Consider the following 17,763-nt stretch of genomic DNA (forward strand, 5'->3'; position numbering starts at 1 on the left):
TCATATTCATGCAGTGTAGCAAAAACACAAACCTTGGTTGGGACTTACACTGTTATGTAAGCAACATGTTTTTACAAGTTTTAGCCCAAGCTGCTTGCCCAGCTCTGACACAGGCATTTAGTCGTGTGTATGACTCGCATGTCCTTACCTTTGTTACCTTGTATAATTTTGTTGCTCTCATGTCTTTGTTGCCTCCTTACAAAAACATGCAAGTAGCTGACTACTTGCATGTTTTTGTTTTTGGAACTGGCATGTCTTTGTCACCACATGAAGAACTGCAGTTAGAATATTTCAAAGTAACCGTGTGTATGATTTTAAAACTCGTTTCTCTTTACTTTTTATTTTACTGCCTTATGTGTTAAGGGTGACACGGGATTATGGTTATGTAACAGGATTGTTTCATTTTTCTACAAGCTGAAACGTATACCATGAGATCATTTGAACGGTGCTGTTACAGCATTTACCCCTCCCAGTTGTTCTTTGAAACACTCCTGTGACTCAGGGGTTAGGTTGCAGATTGTAATCTGCAGTATTGCTGGCTCAAGTCTGGAGACAACAGACCTTAAAGCTCTGATCAAAACCTTAACTGCTGCAGATGAAGTAGATTGCGATTACCATGGATACTGCAATAAAATGTATTCAATGCAGTTATGTTCTACACTTCACTTCGTAGGTTGGTCTAGTGCGCAAGCTTCGAACACATTTTCATGGACAAAAAAACAAAACTTTCCCATGACTTTTTAAGGACCCATGACGAATGTTGTTGTTTGATTTCTTGCCCCACCTGCCTGGAGATTTCAAACATAGCTAGACCACACGAAGAGAGAGCCCGAATGCAGGGAGAAAATTCAGAAACATATCTGATGGTAAACAAAACGTTGTCATTAGAGCTACGTTATGAGGACAGCTACAGAAAATAAATCTGCTGTTGTGTCACATTAAGGAAGGTTATCTACAGAAGATTACTGCCACAGTTTCATTACACAAAACAAAATTCCATGACTTTTCCAAAACTTTCAGTGATTTTTACTAATTCCTTGACTTTTCCAGGTTTTCCATGACGGTGGGAATCTTGAGTGCAGAATGTCAGGCTGGACAGCTGCTGCCCCACTGATTGTGACTATGACACTCTTCTGTCTTACCGTGGGTGAGTTCATCACAAATAATTTTTCATTGTTGCTGCTATCAGAAGCTCATTTCACTGTGCCACGGTTTGAAATGATGACACTCACTAATTTCTAAGTTCTGAAAGAGAAGCTTTATATTTCCAAACAATCCTATTTACCTCAGATCTTTAGAGATATCTCAAGAGAATGCCCCCAGGGAATTGAAATTTGGTGCAAATGGACTCAATGCTGAACTGATGACTTTTGGTGGTCATGGCCATGGTCACTGTGACCTTGCATCTGTCACATGTGTCTCATTCTCATGAACATGACATCTCAAGAACACCTTAAGGGAATTTCTTTAAATTTGGCACAAACGTCCACTTGGACTGAAAAATAAACTGATCTGAATGTTGTGGTCAAAGGTCAAGATCACTGTGACCTCACACCACATGTTTTTGGCCATAACTCAAGATTTCATTCACTAATTATGACAAAACTTCACACTAATGTCTAACAGGATAAAATAATGAAGTGATGAGATTTTATATCCAAAAGGTCAAAGGTCAACTTCACTGTGACATCATCATGTTCTGCATAAAACACTTTATTTCATTATTAAATTATTAAAACGTCATATCTCAGGAACAGAAGGGGAGACATTTGGCATTTGAGGGTTAATTCAAGTTGGTACAAGTGTTACGGCCTCTTTGTGATCTCTCTGCCTGTTGGTGTGGTTCCTTTACTCTGTGTCTGTGTTTCCTCTTTGACCCCTCCAGGTCTGACTCCACCCACAGCCAGTGTACCTCAGGACGTCTACAAGGCAGAGGAACACAGTAACGTCACACTGAAATGGAGCTTTTCTATCGAGACTGACGTGTTTGTTGACTCACTATATATAGACATTATGTATGGGAAATCATTGAGGAGTATTTACCTTTATGACACAAGGTTTGAGGCTGGGCTGTACCAAGATGAGCTCTACAGGGGACGAGTGGGGTGTGACCTAGAGCTCGCCAAGACAGGACGGATTGAATGTCTCTTCACTGATCTGAGTCTCAACGACACAGGCATCTATGTATTTATCGTTGTTGTCAACGAAGACAGTCACACCCACAACTGTGACCTCAGTGTTACAGGTGAGCTGACATCGCTCCTTATTCAGTTAAATAACACATTGTCCATGACAAATTGTGTGTGCCACACAGTCATTAAATGTAGAATGGTATGATCCTGAATATAAAACAGCCACTTGCAAACAAAATGCCATACATATATAGTTAGATTAAAAATACCTGTTGTTCCTATTCTTATATGAATATTTAAAGTGATCACCACAGCTGTTTGGTCTCCACCAACTCCCGTGAAAGTATTTGGCTGTTTAGCTACTAAATGCGTCTCTTTCTTTCTTCTTGAGGTACTTGTTCATTACTTGAATATTTCTGTTTTCTTTAGCTTAATTCTTACACTGCTCTACACTTTGGCTTAGGCTTTTGCATATATGTATATTATTAACATAAAATATGATCAATTAATAAATTACATTAGTGTATAAAGGAATTCGAATTAGCACCACCTTCACTGGCTGCAATGTTAAATTAATGCTTATATATTATTCATGCATTAATAGTCATAATTTAATATACAAGTTATTCTTTACTTTGAATTAATGTTTACTGAAGATTGTTGTCTCATATTTGTTTAATCTCTTTGCAGCTGCCAGACATCTACCTGTGAATGCAACATCAAAGCCAGCAAGCAGAAGAAGGAACAGGCTCTATGCAGGCTTTGCTTTATTCATAGTTGTGACAACAGTATTTGGAGTCTGACGTAGGATTTATGCAAAAGTTGAACGTCAGCCTCACAAGAAAACCGCACAGTAATTTATATCTAATTAAATGATCAATGTGTAGCAGAGTGAATTTTGATCACTTAATTAATTAAATAGAAACAAGACCAACACTGTTGGTCTGTGCTTCTTATGTTTAAATTATAATATAGAAGTTTTTAGTTAAATTATGTCTGTTAGATCATATAGTAGAAAAAGAAATACAGTGGTGAAGGAGCCTATGGTCCACTGATGAAAGCTCTTGCATTTCAAGTATTACAAATTGGGTGTCTGTGGGGACATTCCCAGGACAAATCCAAATTGAAGGTCTATTTTTATCATGTACACAACAACTACAGTGAAGCAGTAGTTGGAAATAAAAAATCTTATCTAAGTTAAAGCAAAATCTGAATCTAGAACATGAACTATGACATGTTTAAATACAGAGCTGAAATATAAACATATATTCTGTGACGTGATAAAAAAAGGGGGTGGCACGGTGGGGTCAGTGGTCAGCATTGTCGCCTCACAGCCAGAGGGTACCTGGTTTGAACCTCGAGGTGGGGAAGTGTAATTGGTGACTCTAAATTGTCCGTAGTCTGCCTCCATGTGTCAGTCCTGTGATTGTCTGGTGACTTGTCCAGGGTGTACCCGCCTCTCGCCCACTGTCAGCTGGGCTATGTTTACAATACCTCAGTCATGAATTCAATATAATAATAATAATAATAATAATAATAATAATAATGATAATAATAATAATTTTATTTATAAAGCACTTTTCAAGCCATGCACAAAGTGCTTTCCAAAATATAACAAACACAAAAACAAGCAAACACAAAAGACAATAAAAACCATAAAAATAATATGTGATTAGCTGTAGGCCATAGTGAAGAAGCGAGTTTTGAGAAGGCCTTTGAAAGTTGTGATGGAATCTGTTGATCTTATACAGAGGGGAAGACTGTTCCATAAGCGAGGGGCCATCACAGAGAAAGCACGGTCACCCTTTGTTTTTAATCTCGAATGGGGAACCATTAATAAATTTTGCTCAAATCTCAAAGGTCTGGCTGGTGAGTACCGCATTAGATGTTCTTTTATATATTCTGGGGCCAGACCATGAATTGCCTTATGGGTGATTAATATAATTTTGAACTGAATTCTAAAATGAACGGGCAGCCAGTGCAAAGATTCTAAGATTGGTGTGATATGACATGACCTTCTTGATTTGGTTAATAATCTGGCTGCAGCAGGTAAAGAGTGAGTTACAATAGTCCAGGTGTGATGATATAAAAGCGTGAATAACTTAATATATATAAACATGATTGTATTCAGCATCCGTTGAAGTGTCTTAGTGATGAGCTCAGGGCTCATGAGTTCTGAAGTCTTTACTGGCCTTATAATTCGGACTAAAACATACAAACACACAGTCTGTGCTGTGGTGACCTGTCGAACTTGCTAGTTGCAGGGTTCATAAAATCAGCTGATATAATTAAATTAACCAGCTTAGTTTCAAGACAAATTCAGAGAGGAGGCAAAAGTGCTTTCCTTTTGGAACCTTTGTTAACCAATTGGGCTGCTGCTGCCAGCCCGTGATCTTGATCTTGTGATGAAGTTTTAGCGTCTTCTCTCTTTTCTCCGTTCTGCCAACAAGCATTTTTATTGTCTTCCTGCAACAACTCACCTGACTTCAACACAAAACTTCTGCTTAAGCAAGACTATGTTAGACAATAACAATAAAGCTGTCAGACACATAGTCTCACATTGTTAATATATCTGTAGCATAACCAAGCACTTTCAGTGGACATACGTTAATGTCCTGAAGGGTTACAATGCAGCATTTTTTTTGCTGCTGCCAGCTGCAGCACTTTCTCTTAATACTGGGCCATTAAAAAAAAAAAAAAAAAAAAAAAAAGTTTGGTCCCATTTCCTCCCCTGTTCTCTCGCTTATCCCCAGTTCTTTGAAGAATTCAGCAGATTTTCACTCTGGATCATGACTGAGAACTGTGGGGAGAGAGAGTTGTGTAGAGAGACATCATGAAGTCTGAAAAAGAAACCACATTACTCAGTGGGATTGTGAACTAACTTACAGAAGGAGTCTGTATGAAGTATTTTACAAACGCTGTCTCTCTTCAGTACTTTTATGTGCATCACTATACATTAAGGTTGAGGTTATCTCAATTAATGTATATTTTCTGTGCAATTCAATTTCCATTTTCTCAGTGTGTTTTTATGATTTCATTTCTTTAATAAAGTGATGAAAAAAATACATGTCTACATTGTAATTTTCTGTTTTTGTTTTTTTTTTTCTCCAAAAAAGTGTAAAAAAAAAAGTGTATTATATTTTACTGTTTGGCAGTTTATATAGAGCAATTGCATTTTCAGCAAACTGGGTAAATTTCAACTTGATGATCTGATGTTTAAGAATTGCAGACGATCCACTAGTTGGCACTAACGGCTTGATAAAAGACAAACCTCTGTTTTTGAACCTTGCAGTATGAATAAACTCAAAAGACCTTAATGTCTTTGTTTTGTTTGTACTACTGTACTGTTCTGTTATAATTCAATGCAAATATTAGTTCGCCCAGTTTGTTCCTAATGATTTGAGTTAGGTAAGTGCCATCAAAAGACAAAGTAAAGTTGTTAAGAAATACAACTTGAATGCTTTATGCATTATATTATTTTAAGTGGATAAGAAGACGCTGCAGGGTCTGGTGTCAGTTGAATATCCAACTGAAAACTAACATCATTGTGGTGATAAAGGCAGCTGTGGCTGGCTTGACTGCAGTGTTTTGGACTGGGTGGATGACGGCATTTGCGTCACAAGGACCAAAGTGGACCCTTGCAGACATGGACGCTGTCAGTGAACGGCGTGTTTGGGTGAGGGGTCATAACCTTAATCTACATCACTGCTTTTTGGTAATGGTTTCCTGGAAGTTTCCATCTGAAAAACATGTAAAAGAACGTAGATGGACCCACTTTAACACAAATGGGCTGTGCAGAAAGTAGAAACAGATAACAAAAACTGTTGTGATCATCTGTACTGTGCACACCAAGAATAATAAAATGTCAGAGAGCAAAAATACATAATAGAACAAGACAAAACAAAACATGTTGAACTGATTTTAAAAGTTTTTTTATTAAATTTTTACAGCTTTATTACAGAGTGTACAAGAGTTACAGCAAAAGCAAACTGTTTTTCTTTTATAAGTAGAATAAAAACTCTAAATAAAGAATTGTTACTGGCTTAATGGCTGGAAGAACAGGCAAATGATAAGCCACTGGAAAAACACGTATTTATGACAAAAACAAAATAAACGAAAAACATCAGTTTCACTGTAAAACAATAAGTTATACACTTGTATGTCAGTTTGATCCAAAGCTTACCTAAAAAAAAAGCAAAATACAGCAGTGAAATGTATTTTATTTATTTCTCTTGCATTGCTTTCTAGCCTATAAACAAAAAAAAAAGATTGAGGCCTATTCATTAGAAAATGTCAAAACAAATACTGCAAATCACAACAAACAGCATGTATCTATACTTTCTTTTATTATATAGAAAACATACGCACAGTAACTGTGGCTCACATTATTTTGTCTCTACAGGGCCGCACCACAGAAATACAGTAGAAATTAAAGTTTATTAATAGCTTGTTAGCATATTGCTGTAGTTTGAGAAACTGCGTCGAGCTGATTATAGCAATTAAAAGACTACTAACTAATGTTAAACTGCAATAAAATAAAGTGTGCTACTATTAAAGGCTCCAGCTAAAAATGCCTAGTCATCATGCTAGCTCGTTAGCTTAGCTAGCTAACGAAGAGTCCAGGTAACCTAAGCTAACTTGTGTCTGCTGAAGCGAGGACAATAAGGTTACTGTGTCAAAACATTTCGATAAAAACGACCTTATCAGACTGTATATTTTACTAAATGCATCTAAACGCACCACAACAAAATGCTAAAGCTAGCTTTTTATGTTTACAGCCTGTAGGCTGAGATTTACACGCCTGAACTGGCAGATATTTCTGGCTAGTTGCGAGCAGGCTGGAAATAAATGTCAAAAATGCTCCTAGCTTTTATGTTTTGTTTCCAGGTTGAACTTGGGGACATCATTCATGGTGCTAAGAAGAAGAGGGAGAGGAGGAGAAGGAGAAAGGAGTGAAGGGGAGAACAGAAGATGAAGCTTCAGGTGAGGTGAGGAACTGATCGCACCACGCCGGTTCGTCAAGGTTTATTTCAACAAACGGGTCACTGGAACAAACCGCTGAAGAAAGGAGGAAAAAACAAGTATGAGACTTTCAATATTAACTCAAAGATATTTGTAAAAATGTGCTTTTCTTCTCTTTTTGGACGTTAAAATCTCGGCTGACTTTTTTAGCCTAGCTTAGCACCAAGACTAGAAGCAGGTTAGCTCCGTCAAAGGTCCCTAAGAACTCAAAGTTTGGTTAAAGCAAACTCAGTTCTGAACACATGTTGACAGATATTAGTTGAAAGCATGCTAAGACTGGGATGTAGCCTAGCACTTGACGTATCTTACACGGGTTGTTGTTGTTTTCGTTCTGCTGCTCCTCCCCAATACCATCGAAGAACAGGTTACTGCTCAGTGGGCTGGGAGTCTTATCAGCTGGGTTGTCGTCCAGCGAGGGACTGGAGCTACTGGCGGGTGAAGGCTGCAGACCGTTTGCATCTGGCTGTTCCTGTGTAGCTGGAGTGAGCAGAGGAAGGGAAGGTAAGGTGAGTTTAACATTTTTTGAGTGCACTAAAATTAGTGAAAAAAAAGGTGTAGACTAGAATTTGATGACATATTCAGGTTATATGGACAGAAAGGAACTGAGACAGTCAGGACCCCATCGTCTTCGACATTGTTGTCATTTTTTCTATTTTCTACCAGAGAACCATCTCTCCATTTTTGTCTTCTTGGCTCCTACAGTACATTGACATAGTCCCTGTGATCAGTAGTTGATAGTTACACATTTTGTTGTCTCTGCCAGATTGATTGTTGACCTTTTTCCTGTTCAAACATTGTACTCCTGTTGTGTTTTGATGGACTAACAAGTGCTATTACACGAAAGTAACCAGTGGTGTAGTGGTAGTTGATGAGGTGGGTGTACAGTTGGGTAGATGGGTAGGTTACCAAGGAGGACATGGGTATACTCTTATATTCCATGGCTTTTTGGCAAAAAAAGGTATGTATACGTTCCACCACACCATTGTCAGTAACTCCTGTTGTTTGTTTGGTACAACTGACCTTTCTTATTTTAATGAGCCTGTGACAGATCAACATTCTGCAAGTGACTGAATTCATAGTATTTAGTTTTAATGTTACTGACATCAAATGTTACATTGCAGACAGCAAAAGCACCAACCGGTCTCTCCGTTGGAGCCGTGTTCCTCCGACTGTAAAGTTGTGCCGTTGGATACTGGAGGAGGTGAAAGGTCATTGGTGGTCACTTGGTCTTTAGGAGCTGGTTGATCTGAAACACAAACCACGCACACATCAGGATATGCTCAAATGTTAGAGTAATTTTAATGTAACCACACACACACATACCCAGGTCGTCCAGGTAGACTGGTTCAAAGGTGCCGATGGGTTCGTTAAGATGGTCGGCGGGAACCTGACGATGGAGGTCAAACGAGTACGTCTGGACAAGCAAATGAACAAACAAGCAAATCAGTAATACTGAAAAATACAACATCAGAACATCAACTAACTGCCTTCATTGTGACATGAAATGAGTGGGTGTGAAATGGAGACGCACCGATTGAGCGGCTGGTGACATGGTCGATTCTCAGCTTCATCGGCCATGACTTTTGATCGGCTCGTCAGTCTCAGATATAGAGATTCTCAGCTGTTCAAATTTCTATGAATACACTGTTCACTTCGCATGTGCTGTGGCACAGACCGTAACCGACTACTGTCACAGCTGCTGCATCCTGATCTCAACACCACAAATACTGAAGCTTTGTCCCGCCCAGCCCGTTTTCATTTTGAAGTCATCAAATACCACCGCTTTGTCAGTGATTTCAGCATCAGACTTTGACACTAGAAGCTACCTTTCGCATCCGTATGATACGCTGTCCGGCGGCATCAGTTGGTAACATGGCTTGATGGAACCAGTAAAGTGATACGCCGCCAGTCGGCCAGTCTGCACCTGTCGCGGTAGTATGATATGCAGCTGGATGCCGTCGAAATGCTGCTAACAACGCAATATAAGGAGCAAGAAAGTCCTTAACTAGGGAAGGCCGATGTTTGCCTCTCATAAGAATGCAGAGCCAAACCAATAACCTGGAGCACTTTTATGTTTTGAGATTTGTCTGAGTGAGAGTGAAAGAAGGTCCTGTTACCTATTATTTAACAATCAGTGTTTAATTATAAACACACTACTGAATTTTAGCTGAAGAAAAGTTACAAAAATGTTTGTGTACTGGCGGTGATAGTTCTGACAAAGAAAAAAAAATTGGAGTCTGTCAAAATTTTAAAAAGTTTAAATTTGGAATCGGCTAAGAAAATTGGTGCATCTCTCGTGTAAAATAGGAATTTTAAAGGAAATATCTCCAATAATCTTATTCTCTTACCCTGGAGACTCTCCTGAGAAAGTAGAGGATGGCACACAGAACAATGATCACCAGGATGATCAATACCAGGATCACGTAACCTGCAGACAGAGACACAGAGGGCTGATTCAGTTTTAGCAGCATCAGGTACTGCGTTAGAAATTAACTTATATGTCCACCTGTGACTCAGCGGCTAGTTGAATCTAAAATCTACCAGCCACCCAGTGGATCACAGATGTTTTTGGCTGGTGAGTGAATCTAGCAGCCACTTGCATATTTTACCAGCATTTGGCTGGCGCTGATGTCCAACCCTGATCTGGAAGTATATGAGGGCTCATATGTGCCACTTGTATAGCCAATGAATTAATTATCAAGACAAATAAAAATCAATCAGTTAATCATTTATTAGTTTATTTATATACTTGACACTATATAGCGTGGGGAAGAAGAATAAATGGAACATCCTCGTTTGGCCTGACAAACAACACAAACATATAAAGTAAAACAATCCTCACCCCAGGACGAACCTGCTGTGCCTGGGGCTGCTGATAAAAGAGACAGAGAGCTGGTTACTGCTCAGTGCAGTGCAAATACAGTGTCAGTTCATGCCCCCTTGTGGACAACAGAAGCAAAAGAAACAGACGGACAAACTTATTTTCTCAGTTAATTCATTAAACATTTTGACTATCGAATGTCAGGAAACAGAAAAAATCTCTGATGACAAAGAATCCAAAACCCACAGATACACTTACTTTAGTGTCAATATTTAACAACAAAAAACATCAGATAGTCTCATTTTAGGAGCTGCAACCACCAAAAATTTGATATTTCTGCTTGAGAAAATGAAACGATTGATTAGTTTTTTTCACTACAGCTCAAAGAAAAATTATAATTTTAAACTTGATGTGTAGAAGAGCTGGTAGCACTTACTGTGTGCTAAAGTGACATACAAGACATCGTGTGTGTGTGTGTGTGTGTGTGGTGGTTACAGAGAGTATGAGCAGTTGTGGTTTGACACACAGGAAGACAAACTTGAAGCACATGACTCGCAAATATGCCTCCTGCATCCACACCACTAACGTACCTGTTGTCGGTGAGGCACTGGTCGCCGTTATGGCGACTGTCGCCACATCAGTAGTGACACCATCCCTTCCGCCTCCCGCAGTGCTGACCGGGGCTGTCGTCTGCGCTGCTTTGCCATTGACTTCCTGTGTTGTAACCACGTCGTCTGTACTCTGTGGTCCTTCTGGAGTCTGTGAAAGACGTCGAAGGAAGATTACAGTTTGTGTCAGAACGGACTGGATTCGGAGGCCTCTGATTGGCTGATGGATGTCTCAAATATATATTCAGCTTTATGTGTTGATATTTGATGGTTGGTTCTGTTTTTAAACTGTGAAGACAGCGATGTAAGACGTATATGGGTGCATGCTGCACAAAATACATAAAGGTTTCGCCTTAAGCGTGGCACTTGAGGCTTAACTTCCCCTTAGCTAAGGCACCTACATGAAGGTGATGCATGGAAACCCTTAAAACATTTCCTCAGGAAAGGAAAAACATTAAGGCGTTAACTGCATTTCGAGAGAGTATACAGCGGTAAAATTCTACAATATCCGTGTTTGTTTTGCTCTTGTGACACCTAAGTTCTTTGTCCTTAGTCGGACTAACACACCCAGATAATGTGATTGGGAGTCGAAATTCCTCCTAAAGCAGCTAAGGCGCTCTGAGCATGTTCCTTTCTCTGAGCATATCTCCACCTATCGTAGAGGAGTTGCACATACTTTGGTCATTAAATGGATTCCCTGCCCGTGCTTGTATACTGGGACAAGGACAGTCAATGAAATGGCCTGGTCGAGCTGTAACTGTAGCTCCACTTAACTGTGCATGTAAACATACTGACAGACTTAGTCCAGGGTCGTCGCACTAAAGTCTGGGCCCTGTGCGTTAGCAGTTTCTCTTGTGCTCCTTTCAAAAGAAATGTATACAAAGTCAGTTTGCATTTCTTTGCCTTTTATTTCTCTTTTCTCTTTTGGAACCGTAATTTCCCTTCTTTTGTTAAAGACGTGACAGCGTATGCTGATGCTCCAGCAGTATCAGCAGTCATTCAGTCGGCTGTACTGTGTTAGAGAAAAATCCAATTACGGGCGGATTAAACCGTTTTGCACCTTCAAGGGGTGAGAGGGGTACCCTGGAAATCCAGAGTTCTCGCGAGAGCACAATTTGAATTTGCTCAGCGAGTCACTCTGCCAATCAGTAATGATGCTCGTTACTCATGCCGTTGGAGCCGAGCTGCACCAATCACATCGGTGTATCTGATATAGGCGGGCCAGAGGCGAGCTAAACAGATGATGACAGCGCTGCGACAACAAAGTCCTGAATCAGTCAGTAAACACTGCAAGATGGCTATGGATGAACACTAGTTGTTTGAAATGGCTTTGGCCGCTACAATGAACGAGTTAGACTTGGCTTTTTCTCTAAAAGAGGAACAGAAGACGGCGCTCGAGTCTTTCCTTTGCAAGAAGGACGTTTTTGCTGTTTTGCCGACCGGATAGGGCAAGAGTCTAATCTACCAGTTAGCTCCGCTGGTAGCTAAGCTCTGGATACGTCACCGCGTGTGTTGTTCTGATTGGTCGTAGTGTTATCCAATTGCATGCAGTGATATATAGAAATGCATGCTTGGTGCCGCCCCTCGAGTTGGGCCATTTCATTACTTACTACGAACCCTAAATCTTTCTAGATTTGGGTCTGGATTTGCAGGCTATGAGAGGGGCCTTTAGAGAGCCTCCACTATGTTTTTGTAGACAAAGTTCAGTCTTATGTGTACATATGTCCTCTCCAAATTTAATCTATGGCACTAATTACTGAGAAGAAGAAAAAAAAATCCAGCTTATTGAGGCCCCCCTCCCATTAGGTCCCTGGGCAGTCTGTCCTACGTTTCCCCCCACTGCGATGCCCCCAACCTAGTCCCACCCATTGACTGTATATAGACCCTTTCATTGTTAGTAAACAGTATGACTTTTTTTTGGTGGGCAGGGCTTAGCTGGAGGCAAAACAATTCTCCACAGACATCAGCCAACGCTAGCTAGCAAGTTCTGTTGGCTTGTTTTAGACAATGAGGAAGATGATGTGAGTGGTGCGTTCAGAAATACTGTGTCGGAGCGCACTCTGACACAACCTGGACCGTTCATAAATTCGGCACGCTGTCTGAATGTACCATTCAGTTATCCAGAGCACTCTGTCACCACTCACCGAGTGGAGTGAATGTGTGATTAACTTAACCATTGGTTAATTTTATGTAGAAATATAACGCTCCGTTTCTTCCACCAACAGGGCTCTCATTTTAGTGTAGAGCGTCAGACACTTGAGGAGATGCATCGTTAACCTCTCATCTTCCAGAAAGAAATAGTTTGCTCTCAGTCCCCGAAAATAATCAACTCACAAAGACTTGAAACTTGCCTGAGAGCAGCTGTTTTCCATAACTTTGAGAATTAGCAAAGCAACACTAAGTGTTCATGCTGTCAGTTTCATAAAGCAAAGGAGTTGTTGGAGGGTCACATGCTCCGGGCACATCTCTAAGATGACTTACCGTTATGTTTTGTGAAGACAGGTCTGCTGCATTCACTGAGGTTTGAGTCTGAGGAGAAGGAGTGGGCGGTGTGGTGCGGGCAGCGTCATTTTCAGTTGTATTTGCTAACATCAGTGATGGGGAAGTAGTAAGGACAGGAGCATCTGTGTCAGACATGTAGGAGATACAGAGAGTCAGTCAGAGACCTCAGAGCACACCCTCTCACAACACACTAGCACGGGACACATGCAGGATGTGGGTACTGTCACCATGACAGACAGTCCCTCAAGTATAGATGCAGGGTGTCATCAGTCAACACAGTTATGAAACACAGCACCAATTTAACTTGATACCAAAAGGCAGATTTAATTACATCCAGTTTTATCTGACATGACATCTAAATATACAGAAACTTCCCAAGTCTGACATCTTATTTTAGCTGAGGTTGACATATAGGATTTTTGATAGTCCAGAAACGTTTAAGAAAATAATTCTATCATAGGATATGAATTTAGCAACTACCAGGATGCTGCTCCTGTGCGTCTTTCAAAATTCCTTTGTGCTTCTTCAGAGCTAAGCTAGTTTTCCAAACTGAAGTTCAATTAAACAAAAATCCTCGGAAATATTGAACAAAAAAAATCTTATGAGCTGCTGCAGGGTTAGCGAGCTAGCTTGCTAACTAGGTTGGCTATGCTAACAAGTAAACTTTGCACATCCCATTCCGGAGTTCGAACCAGGAACACTCTTGCTGGGAGGCAACAATGCTAATGCACCACCATGCAGACATTTTTAAATATATGTCAGAAACATCAAAAATCACTTGTTAATCACGTCCAGTGTCACTGTACCTTTCTTTACGTTACCTTGAGTTATATTTTGTCCTCTGGAAATTGAAGAAGTTGCTAGAACTGAGACAGAAAGAGACAATAATGAAACATAAAACAAAAGACATCATTTAAATAAACCTTTATGAATTACCCAGATTCTGGCTAATGTAATCCAAAGGCATATCTGTATGCGCTGAGAAACACTTATCTGCACACATGCTCTAACGTTAACAGGTATACTTGCTGACAGCTAAGGTCGTGGTTTGACTTCACAGCAGCAAATGTGTGAAAAAGGACAAACACCGGTGTGAAAATGTGAGTCAAGAAGTAAGATCAAAGCAGGACAGAAGACTGATGACAAATGAGCGCATTAAAACAGCATATCTACACATTTATTCGTCTACAGTGACCTCCGACCTTTGACCTCTGTGCTGTTTTGACCTGTGAATTGGTGCCTGATCATCTGTTGACATTATCTGATTTATTTAATATTTTAATATGTAATGCATTCATGTTTTGTGCCTTGAATTTGCAAGCAAAATACTTTTTTAATATTTTTTGTCTTAACATATCAAGACTTTTTGAGAAATCAGTGGATCAAATGATTGCTCAGTGTCCCTGTCATTTGACCTTTTTATAGCTTCATAATGATGAGAGAAAAGGCTATACTAGATGTGGACTGGCCATCTGGCAGACCAGGCAGTTTCCAAGTGGCCCAACGAGCCTTATGGGTAGACACAACTGCCTTTTTTGGTTCATCCATTGGTATATTTTCTTAGTTGACATTGGGCTGGCCCAATCACATTTTTAAGCCCCTCCCCATTTGGGCTCAGTGCCGTCATGGTATCTGCAACAAAAGGTGTGCCAACATGATTTATACAAAACACGAGGAAGGTGCGGAGATATATTTTAACCCGGACTTTTTACACCCGTTTAGCAACTCGCTGGCTGCTCAGAGTATCTTTGTCTTGTCTCTCGCTCTCTGATAGTCTTTGTAACATGTTGTCAAGCCTGTTAAAAATAAATGCAGGTGACCTTTTGCTAAGCCCCGCCCCTTTGTGATGGTCCAACTAGCTGTCAGAGTAAGCATGGAGCCCACACTGTAACTAACTGCACTCCCTGAAGAAATAGGATCATATTTTTGGAGAAATGAAAGAGTGATTCCAGAGAGAAGCAGACAGAGGGGTCTACAGTCTGTGTTTGAAGGATATATCCAGGATGTCAAACTGACTCAGCAGCAACAACAGGTTAAAAAGACAAAGATAGTTAGAAGCTAAAGCCGAACTATAGGCTACAGATCACAGTGTAAAAGTGAACCACCACATCACTGCTGATCGCCACACAAGACAATGAATATAAAGGGAAACTTTGCTGATATTAAACCAGCTGTGTGACATCACAGTGTGTGCAGATGAACAGTGTTTGGCTGCCAGCGCCTGGACCTCTACCCCTGGGCGGGCAGGGATCTCCAGGGAAAGTCAAACAACATTCATCTGCGCACACCGCGATGACACACAGCTGGTTGAATCTGAGCAAAGTTTCCCTGCTTCCCTTCACTGGTTCCTGTACAGCAGGGTCGGTCTTTGTTTCACTGTTATAATCATTAAACAGCAGACGCAGCATGTGTATACATTCAGTAGGCTATATCTTCAGTAGCTAGCTAGCTAACCCTACACTTTTCAGGGTTTGATTTTGGTTTTGGAACAGGGAAGAAACGTCTATCTTTTTCCAACCTCTCCAGGTAACGAGTATCATTAATACACGACGTGCCCCAGGCACAACATTTAGCTCCAAATCCACAAAACCAGCCTGAAAATGAAGGAAATCTGAAACAACTGTATTAGAGCTGTGTTATTGTCGGACCCTGGTCATCTTATGGTTGGCCAGTCTGCTTCAGTGACATGATTTATCTTATTCACCAGCACGGTGACACTTAGAAAAAGAGGGTAAGTTTTTGGCTCTGATTTACTTTAGGTATCTTCGTTGTTTGTTGAATAAATCACCATAAAACACATCTATGGATTTCAGCATGACTATATTTCAACGAGTCACAGTTACGAACCTACTCAGCCTCTTCACACCTTTTTTCATTGATAGTCGTCGCTACAGATACAGAATGTGTTCTTGTACTTTTAAAACCTGATCCCATTTTAGTGGCAATCCTAAATATACAGTAGCACATATGGTGGCTCGAAAACCCATAGGCGCAGATTTTGGAGGGGAAAACAAGGGACATACCTCCCTCAGTATTTACATGTGCATTTGTCCCCACCAAAACATGAAAGTATCATTTCATGCTCCCTATTTTGACAACATTAAAGACATTTCCACCATAAACAGATGCAGAAAAGCCAAAGATCTGTGCATAAAACTAAACCTGAATGCAGGAAATGAAGTGCTAAACGCTCAAAAAAGAGCTCCAGAGCCTCTCTTTAATATGTTTCCCAAACATTGAATGTATCATATCATATATAATACATGACTTATATTTGTGTGATTGATTGTGGTCTGGGCCAAAATTCCAGGGCCCACTTTTTTGAGTCCATCTCAGGACTGTGCCAAAGAAGAAGGTCACGTAACATAAATGTTGAGGTGATGGTAAAAATAACTGTGTTCACCCTCTTTTTCCCTGATAATTCACTTTTAGTGTCGAACTTTTCACTCAGATTTCTGCCTTTGTGTGCTCCGTGTTACTTCCTGCATATGGCAGATGTTTCTGAGTCCTTGCATGAACCTTGATGTCATTTAAGTACATTCAAGTGTGTATTTAAGACTAAATCAAGGCCCTGAAAGTGTTGGTAAATAAATGGATGGCGGTGGAAGCAGCTGAGTTAGAGAGATTTCACCAGATCAGGAGGGAAACCACGAGGCTTTCTGCAGCGTCTGATTGAACGGGCGTGAAAACAATCTGAATTTGAGCCTGGAAAGTTTTGAATTTCAAAGTGCGAGTGAGCGCGGGAGATCTGCTTACGAATTTCAGTCAATAACTTGTAATAATGTTTATGTCAGTTCATTAGCACTCTGGAAAGCAACATTAGTAAACGAAAGTAAGTTTAAATCTAAACTGGGGTAAGGTGTTAGAGCTGAACTCACCGAGGAAGCAGAGGCGACTCCACAACTTCATCATGTCGACGAATTTACTTGGCTTTCTCTTGCTCTTAAAATATGTTCCTAAAGATGATGGACGATCATCGGCGTATCTGTTGAGTGTCTGTCCTTTTATTTTCTTTATGTTGTTCCTTTTTCCACGAACCCTTTTCCTCTTCCTCTGCCTCAACTCTCACTTCTTCTCTACGAGCTTACTGCTTTGTGCTCTCTTTCTTCCTTCCCCCCTCTTCCTATCTCTGCGGCTCTGTCTCGCTCTCGTCGTGTCTCTCATCCCACCTGCTACTCACTGTTTGCCTCTCTTCCTTCTCAGCTTTATTCTCAGTCTTCCTCTCTTTCTTTTAGTCTGTTCTAACACTGTATGGCCAAAAGTATGTGGACACAGAACAGCAGTTTGGTTAAGGCCCCTTAATGCAACATCTTACAATGATGTTTTTAGACAACAGTGTTTTTATAACTCTGCTGAAGTTCGACTCCTTCTTATTTCAACATGAATATTACCACTGTGCACAAAGCCAGCTCCATAAAGAAATAGTTTCCCCAGTGCCCTGACCTCATCCTGGAACAAGCCAGACCTGATCACTTGACATCAGCGTTGGAGCTCACTGATGATCTTGTGTCTGAGTGGACAGTGAAGAGTGGAGGCTGTCATGGCACCTGATTAATGCCTGTGATTTTTGAATGACATGCTTAGCAATCACATATGGTTGTAATATATGGGTGTCCACATACTTTTGGCCATGTCATGTACATCTTGCCTTTTCTGTTTCTGGTACTTTCTGCCTGCT

General features: G+C 40.4%; 1 protein-coding gene across 2 annotated transcripts; it reads right to left on the reverse strand.

Annotated features, from left to right (window-relative positions):
- Positions 1-6,042: 6,042 nt before the first annotated feature.
- On the reverse strand, positions 6,043-17,225 carry LOC125884177 (uncharacterized). Of its 2 annotated transcripts, none has more exons than XM_049569017.1 (10): positions 16,964-17,225; positions 13,907-13,951; positions 13,065-13,207; positions 10,566-10,734; positions 9,997-10,023; positions 9,503-9,582; positions 8,478-8,568; positions 8,293-8,400; positions 7,464-7,631; positions 6,043-7,190 (listed from the first exon to the last, which is right to left on the reverse strand). In XM_049569017.1, the coding sequence occupies exons 1-10, from the start codon at positions 16,995-16,997 to the stop codon at positions 7,048-7,050; spliced, it is 1,008 nt and encodes a 335-aa protein (XP_049424974.1). In that variant the 5' UTR covers positions 16,998-17,225; the 3' UTR covers positions 6,043-7,047. The 2 variants fall into 2 exon arrangements, with proteins under 2 accessions (XP_049424974.1, XP_049424973.1); XM_049569016.1 differs by having other exon boundaries at positions 9,997-10,026.
- Between the last annotated feature and the right edge of the window lie 538 nt (positions 17,226-17,763).

The sequence above is a fragment of the Epinephelus fuscoguttatus genome, linkage group LG23, assembly GCF_011397635.1.
Source record: "Epinephelus fuscoguttatus linkage group LG23, E.fuscoguttatus.final_Chr_v1".
Lineage (NCBI taxonomy): Eukaryota > Metazoa > Chordata > Actinopteri > Perciformes > Serranidae > Epinephelus > Epinephelus fuscoguttatus.